Source organism: Canis lupus, chromosome 36, assembly GCF_011100685.1.
Source record: "Canis lupus familiaris isolate Mischka breed German Shepherd chromosome 36, alternate assembly UU_Cfam_GSD_1.0, whole genome shotgun sequence".
Classification (NCBI taxonomy): Eukaryota; Metazoa; Chordata; class Mammalia; order Carnivora; family Canidae; genus Canis; species Canis lupus.
The window spans coordinates 4,707,536-4,726,009 of NC_049257.1; the positions used below are offsets into that span (position 1 = coordinate 4,707,536).

General features: G+C 36.4%; 1 protein-coding gene and 1 long non-coding RNA gene across 16 annotated transcripts in view; one reads left to right on the plus strand and one right to left on the minus strand.

Moving 5' to 3' along the window:
• The window catches only part of PKP4 (plakophilin 4), a 232,433-nt gene that overhangs the window by 137,764 nt on the left and 76,195 nt on the right, over window positions 1-18,474 (plus strand). For 12 of the 13 annotated variants that reach the window (XM_038584576.1, XM_038584589.1, XM_038584575.1 and 9 more), the window contains one exon: window positions 18,138-18,172. The exons of the other annotated variant lie outside the window; for it this stretch is intronic. In XM_038584576.1, the coding sequence (XP_038440504.1) occupies window positions 18,138-18,172 (35 nt within the window). The remainder of the gene's footprint in view (window positions 1-18,137; window positions 18,173-18,474) is intronic. 13 annotated transcript variants of the gene reach the window in all.
• Window positions 1-18,474, minus strand: part of LOC111094221 — a 46,059-nt gene that overhangs the window by 12,044 nt on the left and 15,541 nt on the right. Inside the window, exons 3-5 of one of the 3 annotated variants that reach the window (XR_005384569.1) lie at window positions 9,250-9,453; window positions 9,071-9,174; window positions 5,714-5,850 (exon numbers count right to left, since the gene is read on the minus strand). This is a non-coding gene — a long non-coding RNA (uncharacterized LOC111094221). Of the gene's footprint in view, window positions 1-5,713; window positions 5,851-8,810; window positions 9,175-9,249; window positions 9,454-18,474 lie in introns of those variants that run through there. The other 2 variants (XR_005384571.1, XR_005384570.1) reach the window with 2 other exon arrangements.

Below are 18,474 nucleotides of genomic sequence, written 5' to 3' on the forward strand. Positions count from 1 at the left end.
TTAATCTTTAAGAAATGTTGGAAATAGTAAGCACAAAGAATAATATAACAAAAGCTCAAGTACTTATATCCCATAACTGAATATTGTTGATAATTCATCATATTGGCTTTTATTTAAAATATCTTTATAATGCAAGCCCTCCTTGCTCCCATTCTGTCTTCCCAATAGCTGACCACAAGTATATAGTTTAGTTTACTTTGTGTACTTTTATATCATTATTCATCCTTGGCCAATATTTTGTGTTCCTTTTTTAACCTACACAAAATGGTATAGTGTGTATATCATTGTGCACTCAGTATTTTTCTACTCTGTATTTAAAATCTATCCATGTTGATGTGTGTAGATCTAGTTTATGTTTTTAGCTGCTGTTATATATATTTCATAGAATAATCAATTGTTTGGCCATTTCCTTATTGAAAAACATTTTACTTCCACTTTTCAACACTATAAATAATGCAGTTGTAACCATTTTTGAACCTCTATCTTGGTTTATACATACAAGATTATGGAAAATACATCATTATAAGTTGAATATTTGGGTCATAATAAATATTTCAATATTTCTAGATCTTCCTGAATTGTTTCCTGAAGTATCTCAACAATTGTACCCTCTCAAGCAGTATGTGGAAAAGTTCCAGGGTGTGTGTGGGGGGGGGTGTCTGTCTGTCTCCCCCTCTCTCTCTTCGTCTTTTTTTTTTTTTGCCAACATTTAAGATTATGCAGGCTCTTTATGCCAATCTAATGTTATCTCATTTTATGTTACATTTTCTTGATGACTAATGTGTTTGAATATTTTTGTGTCTTTATGATCCATTTGAGCTTCCTCTTATTCATATTCTTTGCCCTTTTTTTTTTTAAGATTTTCTTTCTTCCTTTCTTTGAGAGAGAGAGCAGTGAAGTAAAGTGAAGGGATCAGAGGGAGAGGGACAAGCAGACTCTGCACCGAGTGTGGAGCCCAGCAGGGGACTCGATCCCACAACTCTGAGATCATGACCTGAGTCAAAATCAAGAGTCGGACACTTAACCAACTGAGCCACCCAGGCACCCCTCTTTGCCCACTCTTTAATGAGTAATTTGGCTTATTGTCTTTGGTTCTATCATTAGTTTTTTTGCACTGAAATAGCTCTGGGATGTATATGTTAAAATAACACAGGTCATGGTGTATTGTAGCACTAAAAGTACACAATGTTAATCCATTTTTAGAATACAAGTTCTTTAGTATCATTACAAGTACATAGAAGATACAACCTGTATATATTATATATAGTAATAGATACCTAATTTCCAGATCTGCAGTTGAGGGAAGGTAAAAGCCCAAGCATAATACTAACATTACTTTCTATTTCCAAATTTCCTTTTGTGATTTTGCATTTATTTATATATTTTTTGCAAATATTTATGCTGTCTTCTCTAAACCCACTCAGTAAATACGTATACCTTTGCTATATTGTAGAGATACAAAGATATTAAAGCCTGGAAATTTCCAGTCTAGCAGAAGGGACCATTTTGTAACTAACATAATATGACAAATATGCTTAGTAGCAGCCTAAAATATATGTTTATATTTTATTATTTCTAATTTTATGAAGAGCTCCATGGTGATCAGATTATACTGTCCTAGCTCTGTGCCAGAAGACTTTACCTGTGTCGTGGATTGTCATATCCTTAGCTTAAAATACTTTATAGTATTGAGGACCTAATCCATAATAGAAACCTGTGCTAACAGATGTTTTATACCCATTATCTTCTTAACTGTTAAACAGTATTTCCTTGTTGGTGTTGTGTGTTTAATTTGCTTTGATTTACTCATTACTGTACATCTGAATTTATCATTAGGATGATATTGTCCCCTAAAGATAGTATATTCTATTGGTTTTTCCAGTGGGATGTCAATAAATGGTTTGAGAAGACTTAAGCCTCCCACTTATATCCACTATACCAATCTAAATAGACACAACCTATATAAAATGGTGTTTAACATACAAAGACAATTCTAAAACCCCTAGCCACTAGCTCCATCTCCACTACCACTATTTTGCCTCTCCTTTATGGAAACTGCTGTGGCTTCTATTTATATTCTTGGTTGATCACAAACATTTTTAAAGAAATCATGTAGACATTAATTCAAAAATTCTAGAAAACAGTCTTGAAAAATATATTTCCCACTAATGTGCTTTCTGAAGTTCATTATTTTAGGGGGAAAGTTTACCATTTCTTCATCTAATCATTTTAATCTCCATGATGAAATAAAAGGAAGTTAGTATTAAGTTCACATTCTCATTACCATTTGGTAGGTTAAGGACATGGAGTGGAAAGGCTGATGAAAATATAATGAGATGTTTCTTTAACCCTTCAGAGAACTGCTACTTTATCTAGGTCTAAACCAATGATGTATGGAAAAGAAAATAGAAAATATGATTAGCTACCTAAAAGTGAGTGCCATCCATTAGTGCATTTTCAGCAGTTAATCAGCTCGCCCTAAAAATGAACATGGCTTGTCTGCCAGGGTGGGGAGGGGAGGCACCCGACAAGTTTGCCAGACTTTGTAGTGACGGAATTTTTATTATGGCTTTCCTCCCTGAGGCTTCACAATCTACTTAATAACAAATCAGTCTAATTTGTTTGTTGCATGGATTTTTCTATTGTTTCTCCACTATTAAATAGGGGGGAAAACACTCTAAAACTGGAGAGGAAAAAAGCCTGTCGGCTATATTTTCACAGCTAAAAAAAAATTATATTAAATAATCATGCATTTTAACCACTGTCATGGAGTTTAGATATAACATTTGGTATGCATTAATAGACCTTATCCAAGGAGGAATGTCTTTAGGTTATATGAGTGTGTTTATTTCTTTTAGCTTTTTCTTTATTGCAAAAGAACAAGTAACAGTTATTCTAAGGCCCTGTGATGTGTTGTTTCTGCTTGAGAACAAGTCAGTTAAAGGTTGATCTACCCCCACCTTTCGTTATAGTATCAATACTGGAGTTATTTGAGCCACAGAGGAAATTCAAATGAAATTATCAACCATAATACAAGAACCCAAGTGCTTAGGAAGGACAAAGCATAGATCTACATCTATTTTCTCAGTGGCATTTACAAAGTACTTCCCAGTAAAAACTTACTTGTAAATAGTGAGTAAAGCAGTGCTATATTTCTATGAACATAAATACAAATACATAGGTAGAAATTATATTATTGACAGTAGTACATATGTCTAGAAGTTAAAATATGAGTGAATTTTGCAACCACCAATGAAATAATTAATGTATCTAGATAAGTAATCATCAACAGCAGCTAAAATCATTAGCTGAAGAGATGATGGGAAACCTTACACTAAATGCATCAGGCTGAAGGCATCTGAACCCATCGATCTATCTTATGTTAATACTGCAAATCAAGAGGGGATCCCTGGGTGGCTCAGCAGTTTAGTGCCTGCCTTTGGCCCAGGGCGTGATCCTGGAGTCCCGAGATCGAGTCCCACATCAGGCTCCCTGCATGGAGCCTGCTTCTGCCTCTGCCTGTATCTCTGCTTTTCTCTCTCTCTCTCTCTCTCTCTGTATCTCTCATGAAGAAATAAATAAAGTCTTTAAAAAAAAATACTGCAAAACAAGAGACGGTCAAAATTTATATTATCCTGATGTGATGCAGTGGATGTACATGATGTCACTTGTGACGAATTCTTGCCCAGGAATTGCTAGTCATCTAGATATAAATACCAAGTCATAGGAAATACGAAGCCAAAGGAACATGTTAAATGACAGTGTGCTGATGCATTAGTCAGATCCAGTCTGTTGGGCAAATGAAATAATTTCAAACAGGGAGGAAAAAAATTAAGAGAGAGGGAAGATGAAACTAGACATCATTAACATCATTAAGAGAGATGTTTAGAGACTAGTAACCAGATACAGCAAGTGGACCTTGATTTGGTTAGACTCAAACAAACCATCTGTTTTTAAACATTGAAATAGGGAATTTGAACACTGACTAGATATTTGTTGTTGATATTAAGCATTTTACTTTTAGGGGCACCTGAGTGGCTCAGTCAGTTAAGCATCTGCCTTTGGCTCCAGGGTCCTGGAATCCAGCCCCATTTTGGGCTCCCTCCCTGCTCAGTGGGGAGCCTGTTTCTCTCCACCTGCCTCTCCCCCAGCTCATGCTGTCTTTTGCTGTTTCTCACATTCTCGTCTCTCAAATAAATAAAATCTAAAGGGAAAAAAAAAGAATTTTACTTCTAATATTTTAGGTATGCTACTGTTATTGTGATTCTGATCTTTTTAAAGTTTCTATATTTAGAGGTACATCTTATTACTGAAGTGATAAGATGTCTGAGCCTTGCTTCGATATAATCTAGTAATCCAGAGAACGTAGTAAGTGAAGGTATAGATGAAATAAATGTGACTACATGTTCCTTTTCTTGTTGAAGCTGCGTAATGAATACATAAGGGATTTAATATACTGTTCTCTTTTTTTACATATGTGTGTTTTAAATATTGTATAACAAAAAGTTTTTTAAATGCTAAGTGATTCAGCTCTTTATTTTCTGACTGAAATTATGTTTAAAATTTGTTTCCTTTTTATAAAATTGGGATGATTCTACATCTTATCTGAGTGGTGGATGTTCTCTTTAATTGTTTAAATAAAGACTATTTAAGTTGCATAGACTGTGAATCTATAGAGCGCTCCGCACACTTCATGCCGCTGTTTCCATCAATAAAGTTGGCTCACTATGGCAATGCATGGGAAGGAGGAGTAAAAGGGAAAAAGAAAGATAAAGCTGATCAACCACTTCTTCTGTCATGTTGCCAACCATTGTTATTCTTTTCATTCATAGCTCTCAAAAGGAAAATGCTGGCCATTAAAGCTAGGAATTTAACACAGTCTTGCCCACATACTTGCCCTGTCTCTTTGCCATGAGGGTGCTTATTCAGCCACTGAACATTGTGTATGGAACATTCCATATCCAGAATACTGTTTTAAGAGCTTTACCCTGACCCTCCATTATCATGATAGTCCTTGCTTCCATTTGTTCTAATAGGCTTTTTTCTTTTTCATTCCCCTAATTTGGTAGTTTGGAAACCCTGTGCACTGATGTGTGGGGGATAAAAGAGAAGGAAACGAGGGTAAGAGAGGGGATAGATGTGTGACAAACTGGGGATCCATGAGAGCTTCCAGAAGATTTTAAAGCATCCTAGAACCATTTTCCTAAGTTCCATAGGTCTTACTACATAGACACGTAACATATGCTATGCCAAATGTTGACTGTATCCTTGTGTCCATTCTTTTTCCAGAACAATTATTGCTGATCCTCGCTCTGTACTCTATCCCACATGTGAATTCATTCTTCCTTCAGCGCTAAAACAGCGATTTATGGTGCTTGTCCGTGAATTAAAAACTGAAAATGCTGTTACAGTGAGAAACACCATTTTTTTCAAAAAACAGATTTAAGAGATATGCTCTTTCTTTCCACACTTACAATAGGAATAATTTTTTTTTTGAAAATTAAAGAAACTTTACTGTTTATAAAAATTTTTAAATAAACATATTGGGTAATCAACGGAAAGAAAGTAAATAGCATTCTTTAGACATATGCCAAATTTGATAGTGTCTTTATATGAGTATAAAGAATTGTATGTGAATAAATCATTTGCTTTTTTTTTTTTAATATTTTATTTATTTATTCATTCATGAGCGACAGAGAGAGACAGAGACACAGGCAGAGGGAGAAGCAGGCTCCATGCAGAGAGCCCGACTTGGGACTCGATCCTGGGTCTCCAGGATCACACCCTGGGCTGAAGGTGGCGCTGAACTGCTGAGCCACCCGGGCTGCCCAATCCTTTGCTTTTGAATGCCTAAAAAGGATAAGTAATCAGCGGAGTACATGTTTAATAAAAAAAAAATTGAGGCTTATAATAACTTAAAACTCCTTGTAAGTAAATTTTTACATAGGCTTCTCAAAACATTTAAATTCTAAAGTAAAAAAATGAAATTGTATGCATCATAAACAAAGCTATTTATAATGACAAATTTTAATGGGTTTGGATGCCAGTCAGTGTATCTCACTACAGATCTCTACAGTTTTATCCCATGTTCACTCTGCTCAATCTCATGCAAAACCAGTAGAAAAAACAGGACCCTTTTCCTGCTCCCTACCAGTGCCAGCTTCTTAGAAAATATACATGATTTAAATTGTTTTACACATTTCTTTTTTTTTTTTTAAGATTTTTATTTATTTATTCATGAAAGATAGAGAGAAAGGCAGAAACATAGGCAGAGGGAGAAGCAGGCTCCCAGCAGGGAGCCTGATGTGGAACTCCATCCCGAGACCGCAGATCCCACCCTGAGCCAGGGGCAGGTGCTCAACCGCTGAGCCACCCAGGTGTCCCATCCCGTTTTACACATTTCTAAAGAGAGTATATTTGTGTGTACTCTTTCTTTTTTTATTTTAAATCTTTAAAAATGATTTTCATTTCTGTTTTTTCACCTTTAGAGGGGCTTTGGAAGAAAATAAGCGACAGAAACAGCAAATTTTAGATCATAGATACAATTTGCAATAGCCCATCTATTCCAAGACTGACCTTTTGCCTAACTAGGACCCTAAGTTATGACAGAGTACTTAGGGAAGAGAGCCTGGTGTTGTAGTTAGCCATTCTACTATTGTCATCTAACTTGCTTTCACTCTTTCAAATGTCAACTGAAATGTTAGAAAACCCTTCTATTCTGACTTCTACTTTTACTGGTTGGAACACCTGTCATGGGCTGGGCTTAAACAGAAATCATGCTTCCTGTATAATTTATGAGGATACCAGAGGGAACTGTTTGTTTCATTTTTGTGTAGTACTACATCCTTTTTGATCTTCCCCTTCCCATATGGTCTTTTGGATCTTTTATTCATAGATTTAAAGCACTAACACAAAATGCTTTTGTCAGAGAATATTTAACATCTTCTAAAATGTGTTTACCTCCAGTCCCTATGAAAGTTACTTGAATTGTGAAAAGGACTAGTATTTCCTGTTCCTTTAATCTTTTTGCTTTGTATTAGGTACATAATTCTCTCTTTAGGAGACTGGTTGGAATACTATTTATTTATATCTTACCTTTTCCTGGAATTCATTTTATACAGCTGTTATAGAATCCAAAAATATGCATGGGCAGAGTAGCATAGGGAAAAGTGGAATGAGAATTAAGAAAACAAGGGTGAGAGCCCATAGAGCCAGTAATGAGACCAAAAATGTTCATGATGGTGGCTGGTTATACATCTTACTTTAGCCTTGCTAACAGCCAATGGAAACCAAGACTTTGCTGTCCCTTCACTCATGATATTTTAAAGACTAAAATTGTAAAGCATATTCTGAGAGCATGGGTAGTTTTTCCAGGTAAAATGTCACTGAGAGGGAATGTATGCGTCAGACCATAAGCCTTCAATCTTTTCCACCTTGCATGAGGTGTTGGTCTGCCCTTCCACGGCCACCTTGTTTGCACCTTCTGTTAGTCATGCAAGTGACTGGGTGTCAATTGCAGATGGGTCAGCCCAAATCCATCTGCATGAGTGAAAGGTGAATCAGGGCTCCTGTCCTGGTACTGACAGGTTGGGGACAACTACATCTTAAACGAAGCACATCATTTAAGTGCCCTTTCTTTTCTCTAACCTCAGTATCACTTTCAGATCATATGAACAATTATGAAAAGAGATTCTTTACCCTGTCTCACTTGTTATGACTTGCTTAGTCCAAATTATAGGTATATACTATTTCAGGGGCAATTGAGAGCCATAACACACAAGAACAGTAATAAGTTATCATTATGAGCATGTTGTCATGGTTTCCCTTTTCCTGACTCCTGAGTTCAAGTGGTCTTCTTTTAGGAAGAAGGCATCAGTTTCCATCTAATAGAGATTTGTCCAGGGTCTGATACCGTAGTAAAAAAACACAGAATAGAACCTCAGTCCTAGAAAAAAATCATAAATTTAGAGGAAGAGTTTTTGTTTTTCTTGGGATTAATTGTGAATAGACAATAAATAAATTTGGAAGAGATTTTTTTTAATATTTTTTTTTGTTTATTAATGAGAGACGCGGGGGGGTGGGCGGGACAGAGACACAGGCAGAGGGAGAAGCAGGCTCCATGCAGGGAGCCCAATGTGGGACTCGATCCTGGATCTCCAGGATCAGGCCCTGGGCTGAAGGCGGCGCTAAACCACTGAGCCACCCGGGCTGCCCTGGAAGAGATCTTTTTTTTTTTTTTTTTTAAGATTTTTATTTATTTATTCATAGACATAGAGAAAGAGAGGCAGAGACACAGGCAGAGGGAGAAGCAGGCTCCATGCAGGGAGCCCGACGTGGGACTCGATCCCGGGTCCCCAGGACCACACCCCAGGCTACAGGCGGCACCAAACTGCTGCGCCACCAGGGCTGCCCCCTGGAAGAGATCTTAAAAGTAGTTAGATACCAAGAAGGATTGCTTTCTGAGTATTATTACTAAGATATCGTTATTGCCTGTAGACTAGTGATTTTTCAAACTAGAGTCCTCAGAGCCCCGTAAGAACAATAATGTAGTAGATGGACATAGCTTTTTGCCTTCTGCCTCCTCACCTCTGCTTCAGCCAGGCAAAGCAGTTCACTTTCATTATCTGTCCTACATATTAGCCTTCCTACTTTTGACTTACTGAAATAGCGTAGTGGAGGAATGTAGAGCTATCCGCTCCCATCTTGGGCTGAATAATCATTAAGTATTATAGTTTAATTTTTTCTAAGTGCTCTGGTTCTGGTGGTAGGACGGAGCAGAAGTCTCTTTAATGTAAAGGATCTATTTCCCAGTTTGTTTACTTTTGTTTGTTTGTTTGTTTGTTTGTTTGTTTGTTTAGAGAGGGAAGGGGGAGGGAAAAAGAATTTTAAGCAGACTCCATCCCCAGCCCCAAGTTCATGACCGGAGGAGCTAAAATCAGGAGTCAGATGCTTAACCTACTGAGCCACCCATGCACCTCTATCCTAGTTAATTATCTAAGTAAAAGTGAGAGATGAGATCCTTGTTTCCCAAATACAGGAAAAATTAAACTAGTTAGAAACTAACAGTTACCTTTTAGTAGGTGGTATGTGTTCTTGGAACATCAGAAGCTGGCTTGTACATTAGAAGGGTCTTGATTCCATCGCAGTCTTCTGGACCCCCCACTTTTCACCCTGCTAATTATGAGTGTAAAATAAGTTCAAGAACATTCTTGTTAAGGGTCACAGTAAGAAAAAATTTGACCTACTTACATGGTGAATGTTTTTAAGAGTTGGGACTTCCAGGTTCCTGGTTAGCTCAGTCTGTTAAGTGTCTGCCTTCAGCTCAGGTCCTGATCCCAGGGTCCTGGAATCAACCCCTGTGTTGGGCTCCCTGCTCAGTGGACATTCTGCTTCTCTCTCTGGCCCTCCTCCTACTCTCGTTTACTCTTTCTCTCACAAATAAATAAATAAAATCTGGGGGAAAAAAAAAAAAAGACTTGGGACTTCCACAGACATTATATTCAACAAGTAGCATTCTCAAGCACTCAAGAAAGCTAAAGCACAGAATGAGCTCTACCTACCTAAGAGCTCACAAGAAACTAGAATATTTTGTAAATGTATTGGGAGAAATAGAACAAAATTTTAAATATACTAATTTTAAAGGATGTCAAAATGATACTAATGAGAAATAAAAAGACTTAAAGTATATTATGATATTGGGGCACAGGGTGGCTCAGTCAGTTAACTGGCTGACTCTTGATTTTGGCTCAGGTCATGGTCTCAGGGTCATGAGATGAGCCCTGTGGTGGCTCTTTTGCTCAGCAAGGAGTCTGCTTAAGATATTTTCTCTCTCTCTTTCTCTCTCTCTCAAATAAATAAATAAACAAACCTTACAAACAAACCTTTTTAAAAGTATGTTATTATATTATCTCCATATCACAATTGAATATTTAATTATAATTAATGAAGATATAGAAATTTGTGTTCAACAGAATGGTTACTCATTTAAGGGCGTTTAAATTTATCTTGTAACATTACCAGGTAGAGACTAAAATTTAACAGTCATTAGTAGTTATTTTGCTAGATTCCTAGGGTAGAAAATCCTAGGTGCATAATAGGAAACATGGAGTGACCTGGGAACTCTGGAGCCCAGAGTCCAAATCTAAGAAGATTATGATGCATTTCATTAAAAAGCAATTTGTAATGCCTAGAGGATAACAAGGTGCTAAGTAATTGCAGTATGAATTCATTGCCAAAAAATAAAAACCCAAACAAACCATTTTTCTTTTTAACTGAGAAATGGACCTTGGAATCAATTAACAAGTAGACTTATAAATCTGAGAGCAATGGATTATAAAGGAAATTATAGCAAACTAGTTAGTCACCAGAAGTTTTCACAATGGATTTAGAATCCAGAAGACCTACACACTTATTAATAGAATAACTCCAATTAATAGAATAATAAAGCCCACCAATAACAAGTGAAAAAGTTGAAAGGTAATTTTAAAATGAGCAAATCACAAATTGGAAATAAGACAGTAATGAGTTGGTAGAAAAAAAGAAATGCTGTTTAGAATTTATTTGAGCTACTGAGATTTCATCTGTAAACATGTGGTATTCTTAAATTCAAGAGTTAACATATACAGAAGAAATACAGAACTTTTCGGGTGCTTGGCGAGCTCAGTTGGTTAAGCATCTGCCTTCGGCTCAGGTCATGATCCTGGGGCCCTGGGATTGAATTCTGCATTGGGCTCCCTGCTCTGCAGGGAGTCTGCTTCTCCCTCTGCCTGCCATTTCCCCTGCTTGTGCTCTCTCTTTCTCTGTGTCAAATAAATAAATAAAATCTTTAAAAAATACAAAACTTTTGTATGGAACTCAGAACTTAAGGTCAGAACTCAAAATAGTAAAACTAACAGTAAAAATAGTTAATGAACATATGATTAATGAGTGTTCATCTGTTAATTATCTCCTTTCAGTAAAGGAAGATCACCTAAGAATCATTTTAAAAACATAGTGAAAGAATATGTTGTAATAGTGAAATAAATAGATCATGTAATGCTCCTAAATTGGGATGGTTTAAACAACCATTTCAAGACATTGTCATAACACAGAAGGGAGAAATGTTCATCTTACTTGGACATGTAGAATATTAATGTTGGTGGTCTCCCAAACTGGCTGATTCCCAACTCTTCACAATTTTTGAGCTGTGGGAATTGAAGCGAACTCTAGAATATGGCAATATATTTCATACTGCTACATATCTCTCCCAGTGGAGCCTTCACATTCAAATTTCTACCTGAGTGGTCCCAATACTAATGTACTTTCTCTTGATAGGTGAGTAGGAGAGCTAGATCTTGTTTTTTGTTTTAAGACAAATGTTTCACACTTTGGGTTGTGATACATATGTAAATGCTTCTTCCATCAAACACTGCTGGGCCCATCGGAGTTTTCTCACTTTAAGTACAGCCTCCTGAAAATCTCTTGATACCTTCATGACTTTGGGCATGTGATCCAGTGAGGGTACCACACAAGTACTGTATTAAGTATTTATAAGACAGTTTAAGCACTGGAAGACATGGTTTTTGTGTCTTTTCACTATTACCACCCACCCTATAATAATGTCTTGCACTCAGTAGGTAATTAACTGGATTCATGTTATATGTACAATAAACATCTTTTTTTATAAGATGTAGAAAAAGCCACATTGGGGGCTAAGGCATGGTAGAATCTGACACCTTCATAAAATGATTGAAACAATTTCTAAAATTACATAGGAATTGCCTTGAAAAGAACAACCCAAAGAGTTAAGATGAATATCAGGTATCATTTATTTATCATCCTACTCACTACTAGTTATAAACATAGAATTAAAACACAGTCTTGGGGCACTTGGGTGGCTCAATGGTTGAGCATCTGCCTTCAGCTCAAGTCATGATCCTGGGGTCCTGGGATCAAGTTCCACATCAGGCTTCCCACAGAGAGCCTGCTTCTCCCCCTGCCTGTGCCTCTGCCTCTCTCTCTCTGTGTCTCTCATGAATAAGTAAATAATCTTTAAAAAAAATACACAATCTTTATCCTCAAGAAGATGGTCATAGTTTGAAATAGTAAGCAACCATTGCAATTAAAATCATATGAAAAGTCAAAAGTTGAAATGGGTTATTGGGCACATTCTTGACATACAAGAGGAAGTAATCAAATGTCATTGAGTTAATTATTTTATTGTTGTTGTTGAGTTAATTCTAGAAGGATAGATCACCAGGGAGAATGTGCTGTTAGGGTACATAGTCTAGACAGTGACACATGCTCATGTTCTTCATAAATAAAAATTTCTAAAATAATTCAGTCCAGTGATTCCTCTCCATTAATAGAAGTGAAATTTGTTATTGACTATGCTTACTTTTTTAACTATTAATGAGGGTTCTTTATATACATATATATGTATGAGTAGGTATAAAATTTCTTAACACAGTGATTTTTTTTTCTATTCCCCTTCTCCCATTTTGTCCATCCCGCACTTCCCTCCCCTCTGGCAACCATCAGTTTGTTCTTCAGATTTTTGGGTCTGTTTCTTTTTGTTTTTTTTAGATTCCACATATAAGTTAAATCGTATAGTATTTGTCTTTCTCAGATTTATTTCACATAGCATAATACCCTGTCGGTCACAAATGGCAAGCCCTCTCCTTTTTTTCCTTATGGTTAAGTAATATTCCTTTGTGTATTTTTACACCACATTTTCTTTATCCATTCATCTCTTGATGGACACTTGGGCTGCTTTCATATTTTGGCTATTGTAAATAATGCTGCGATAAATATAGGGGTACATATATATCTTCAAATTAGTGTTTTCATTTTCTTTGGGTAAATACCCAGGAGTGGAATTACTGAGTTGTATGTTAGTTCTATTAATTTTTTGAGGAACCTCCATCCTGTTTTCCACAATGGCTGTACCAATTTACATCCCCACCAATAGTGCCTGAGGGTTACTTTTCCACCTCTTCACCAACACTTGTTATTTAGTGTCGTAGTCTCCTGTTTTTTCGCCTCTGCTTCCGCCTCCTCTTCTTCTGTTCTTGCCCATCTTTAATTAGATTATTTGGGGGAGGGAGGTTGGTTTTGAGTTGTATATGTTCTCTCTATATTTTGCATATTAGTCCCTTAGCAGATAAATATCATTTGCAGATTATCTCCTTCCTTTCAGTAGGTTGCCATTTTGTTTTGTTGATAGTTCCCTTTACTGTTAATACAGAGATTTTTTTTTTCAATAAAGCAGTAAGTTTTATAGTTTGACTGTGTTCTACTCTCAAGCTGTGGCCTGGTTTTCTTTTCAAAAGAGAAATAACTCTTGGGTTCTGTTCAATTCAGTGTGTCTTGTAGGAGAGTAAAGGTAGTAGCCTGCCCCTGTTACTAATAGAAAGAACCCCATCTAGACCCAGAAGAGAGGGAAAGGGCATAGTAACACTACCATGTGGCTTCATCAAATTCTCCACTGCCCCATTAACTACTGCTTACCTACTAGTGTCCACTAATGCAGGCTAGCCCACATCAGACACAGTAGAATCAGAAGGAAATTGAGAACAAACTTATGTAGACCATTTTTCAAAAATACTCTTAAGTGATACATAGTAAAGGTAAACTTTATTAGAGTGTTTAATTTCATGGGTATATAACAAACATATTGTAACATGGTACCTGCGTATGCCATTCTAGAATTTTGGTAATTCTGAGTTTCAAGACTGTGTTTCTATACATTCTATCCCCAAAGTAGCATTGGAAGCATGAAGCAGCATAGCCTATGAGGGAACCTCAAGAACTAGAAGTTCCTAGAATGTAGGTTTGTGTGGAAAAGGGCAGACTAGAAGGAACCAGGTGGCAGAGGGCTGTCCGAGGCATACTAAGATGTTTGAATTGTTCCTCTGTGGATCTCTTCTCATTAGCATCATAAGAATGATGTTGGACCTAAGGATTGGAAAAATCACTATAGTGGCAGCATGGAAGAAAACCTGAGAAAGTGAGAAATTCAAAGCCAGGAAAATAGGTAAGGAAAGTCTGAAAGGATGGTCCAGCCAAAAGACACTGCGAAGGTGAAGGCCTGAACTGTCTGTGCTAGTAGGGATGAATTCAAAAGATACATGTTTTAAGTGACTGCCATGGGCCAGATACTACCTTAGTTTCTGGAAGTCCATCTGTGAATGAGGCAGATTTTTCTGTCCTCATGGATCTTGCCTCAGTAGTGCATGGAAAACAATAAAATGACTCCCATGTTCTTCAGTTTGAGTGACTAGGTGGTCATAATTAAATGGGAGTTGGTTTGCAGGGAAAAGAGTTTCAATATGTTGAATACAAAGTGTGTTATATCCAGTATGCAGTTGGAAGTACAGCTCGGGAGTTAAAGCCTGAGGTTTTGGCTCTTTGCAGAGGACCTATTTGTACTTTTCAGTCATAACACTTCATTTTATGATAACATCAGTCAAGGCTTTTGGTTGCAAATAAAATCCTCTCTGGCTTGTGTAAGCACAATAGGATTACTAAGAGTTTTTGGGTATCAACTTGGTGGAATCTCTAGGAAGGCCAGACGACCTGATTCTGAATCAGGGTATCCAGAAACAGTGCCCGCTGCCACCGCTGGGTCCGCTGTAGGTGTCTTCCCCAACCCCCGCCCCTCACCTGGCTTCTTACAGACCCTCAGTCACTGACCGGCCCTCCCTGCAGAGGAGTATGAACAGGCTCATTCTCTGCCTTGGGGGACAATCTCAAACTGCAGGGTTTTGAAGACACTGCATAGCCATACACGTCTAGCAAACATTTTTGCCTCCATTTATGTCTTTGAGATGAAAAATAAACTATTTAATCTCAGAAGTTTGTAGAATTTTACAATGGTTTACTACAAATCTTTTTGTAACATTGTGGTGAAGGTATGGTGTCTTCCTTAAAAGAAAACTAATACTGTTCACATTAATTTATTAATTTGCTGATGAACTTGCTTTTAAGGGTTCACTGTATGACTAGACAGTCCCAAACTTATGAATGGATTTCATTCTAGAAGGTTGTTGATAATTAAGTTATTAGAAATTGTGAATGCATCTTTCCACTGAAAGTTATTGTGGATGATTCAGTTCTTGTATTTTAAAATGTGTTTTACATTCCAGCGGAAGCTCCTAGAACACAAGCTACTTGGCATCTTCAGAGAAGAAGTGAAAGGGAATGGGATGGCATCATTTGTGGGCACAGTGCCTGTAGACACATTGTAGACAGTCAATTAAACTGGGGAAGTGTTTCTAGGATTAGATGGTTGGAGAGAAGAAGGGAAGAAAGGGAGAATAAGCCTGTTGCTAATAAGGAACTACCTCTAATTGTTCTAATAAAAGCAGGTTACATTAAGTGACTTATAACAGCATTTCAAAATTGCACGTATTTATTGTCTGATCCCCAAATCCCAGAGTGGTAAACAATTTGAGAATCATTTAAAGTGAATGCTTCAAGAAAATGGACTGTTCTGAATAACACGTAGTGACCAGTTATAACACAGAATTGTAAGATTAGTGTGAAGTAATTGGGCTGAATATACAGTCTTCAAAAAATACCATGGAACTTTTAGCTTATATTTAATCCTAGTATTAGCTTATTTTCCTAATGATTTTCATCTTTTACCTAACTAAGAGTATAGAAAAATATTAATTGAGGCTTTCATTGCCTTTACCTAGGATTGGCTGCTTGTGTTTTGATGATCAAAGGCCTTTTCAGCAGTAAAGATGCTGTTTGCCTAATTGAGGCTACTGGAATTTCCTACCTAGAGTGAAGTTAAATAGTTGACCTGCTTGAGCCCAAGTAATAAAATTTTATATACATCTGATCATTCAGAACAATTGAGAACTCTTGTGAGTGCCTGAGTGGCTCAGTCAATGAAGCATCTGCCTTCAGCTCAGGTCATGATCTTAGGGTCCTGGGATCAAGCCCCACATCAGGCTCTCTGCTCAGCGGGGAATCTGCTTCTCTCTCTCCTTCTGCCACTGTGCCCCGCTTGGGCTTGCTTGCTCTCTCTGTCTCTCAAATAAATTAATAAGAAATAATATTTTTAAAAACATTTCAATAAAAAAGAAGAACTTGATATTACTTCTACACGGTTTGTTGCAACAACATATATTAAGCACCTGCTATGTGTGAGGCAGTATGGCAAGGTCCTGACATAAAAAGATGAGTGAAAGAGCCACAACATTTGCCCAATTTGAGCAATAGACATGAATTATATTCTGTGACCTATGAGTATAAAAGATCTTGTAAAGGTATTTCATTAAAAATTTATGTAAGTTTCAAACTCAGAAGATAATTTTCAAGATATTCCCACATAACCTGAGGTATATTAAACATTTCTGGGTGGCAGTTTAGTTTATCACGTATTCTAATAGTGACAGACAATATTAACATTTTGATAGGAAAACAGTTGAGTAATATCAACATCAGTATTTAGAAAACTAATTTAGGTGATCAAATGAAATAAAAACACATTCAAGAGAAGTTGAAATTCAGTGTAAGAAACCACTTTTAGAGTCACAGAATGTGATAAGCCACTCAAGAGCAAGACAACAAATGTGCCCTTATTGGTATTTGACCAAATTTGCATCTTTTCCTGACCCATCAGAGCCTCCTGCAATCAGTTAGGAGTCCATCAGATAAAGGAACATCAGCGAAGTGCTAAGGATTTGCATTAACTGATTGACTGTTCACTGGGAGCATGCCCCCCTTGCTTGGAACTAGTTCAAGGTCCTGGAATGTGAACTGCTGTGCCTCTGACAGAGGAAAAGCAAATTACATATGAGTTGAAGTTCAGGGAGCTCTTACTGAATCTGGAGTTACATTAACCACTTAATGAATTGGGGAAATATCAGGGGGTTAACAAGAACTTAAAACTATAGCACTGAAAGCAATTTTCCCTTCTGTTCCAACTCCTTTATTTTATAGTGTTTTCTTACACCCAAAGTCACACAACTTTTCCTTAAATTTAATAAATATTCCAAAAAAGATGTCAATATCTGCTGTTTTTCTGATTTCAAAAAAGTACAAATGTTTAAGAAGGAAAAGAAAAAAAAAACTTCTAGTTGTACCCCACAGAAATAATTTAGTTTTTATTTTTCCAGACTTTTTTCTGGGCATATTGTGGGTGTGTGTGTACATGTGTAATGCAAAAACAGGATCATAAGCCATTCTGCTATATATATAGTAGTGGGAAGCCCTGACTTTGGAATCAGGCCATTGTGGGTATGAATCTCAGCAATTCTGTTTAATAGCAAAGACTTTGGCCAGTTTCTTTACCTGTTAAATAAGGATGATAATGTGTCTATTCATATGGTTGTTGTGAATAATATAAAGGGGATAATTTATGTGAAGTATTTCATTAAACAAATACTTAATAATCTAGCCTCATGTTCTCTTGTTCCTATGTCTACCACACTGTCCCTGTAGCACCATGATTCCTTCCCTGTATTGGGGGAGGGGGGGCATACAGCGCAGGGGGGCAGGGATGAACATGTATGCTTTTATGTACAAATTTATTAGAATTTAAATTTATTAAACTCTATAAGAGACGTGTATAGCTAAAATATTCTCCTGGATTTTCAAACCTTGTATTTTTGATAGAAGGGTTTGTTATATGATTTAAGTTTTATAAGGTAGCTTGCAATTCAAACTAACCCCCTTAACTTCTGTGTCTATTAAACAATTTCTAGGGCTTCTTTTGAAAATGACTAAAAAGTTCATAACCATCTTTTGTGTCCTTTTTAATGTGTTGTATTCAGTGTATACATATATGTCTTGTGTATCATGTAGATGGTCTTTTTAATGTGTTTTCATATTAATTATCAAAAAAAACCATGAATATCATGCATAATTGTTATTTTATTTGTCTTATCCAAGGAGAATCTTTTATCACTTTATAATTTGCCTTAATTTTCAAGTAGAAATATAGTTTTGTCCTAAATTGATATGGAAAGTTAAATAGTGCCTAAAAATTAACTTAGTTAGAAGAGTAGCTTTAAATTTTGAGATTTTTATACTTTCATGTAATAAAATGTGAAAATTAAATGTTTATGTACAAAATAAGCCCACAGTTAAATTTTATGACAAAGGAAGTAAATGTTCCTTTTTTTTCCTCCCTTTTTCTCTAGCTCAACTGAGAAGTCATTTCCTTGGAGATCAACAGGTATGAGTTTTTATCATATAAAAAACTCCTTTTTATATCTTGCACACACAAGAGTGGTTTCATAGCCTGCTTTCTCAATTTACTGCCTTTTGGTGAAATAAGCCAAGCAAAGCCTTTACTAGTTACAATATTGAGCTACTTTGCTTTGATGTACTTAATCTGATTGATTTTTTGAACATCATTGAATAGGTTTGTATATGTTAGTTATAAAGAAAGTTAAAGCATTGGACATCAACATATCAGTACTATAATCATGAGACACTTTTAATATCAGCATATATTATCTGAATATTTTCTTTTCT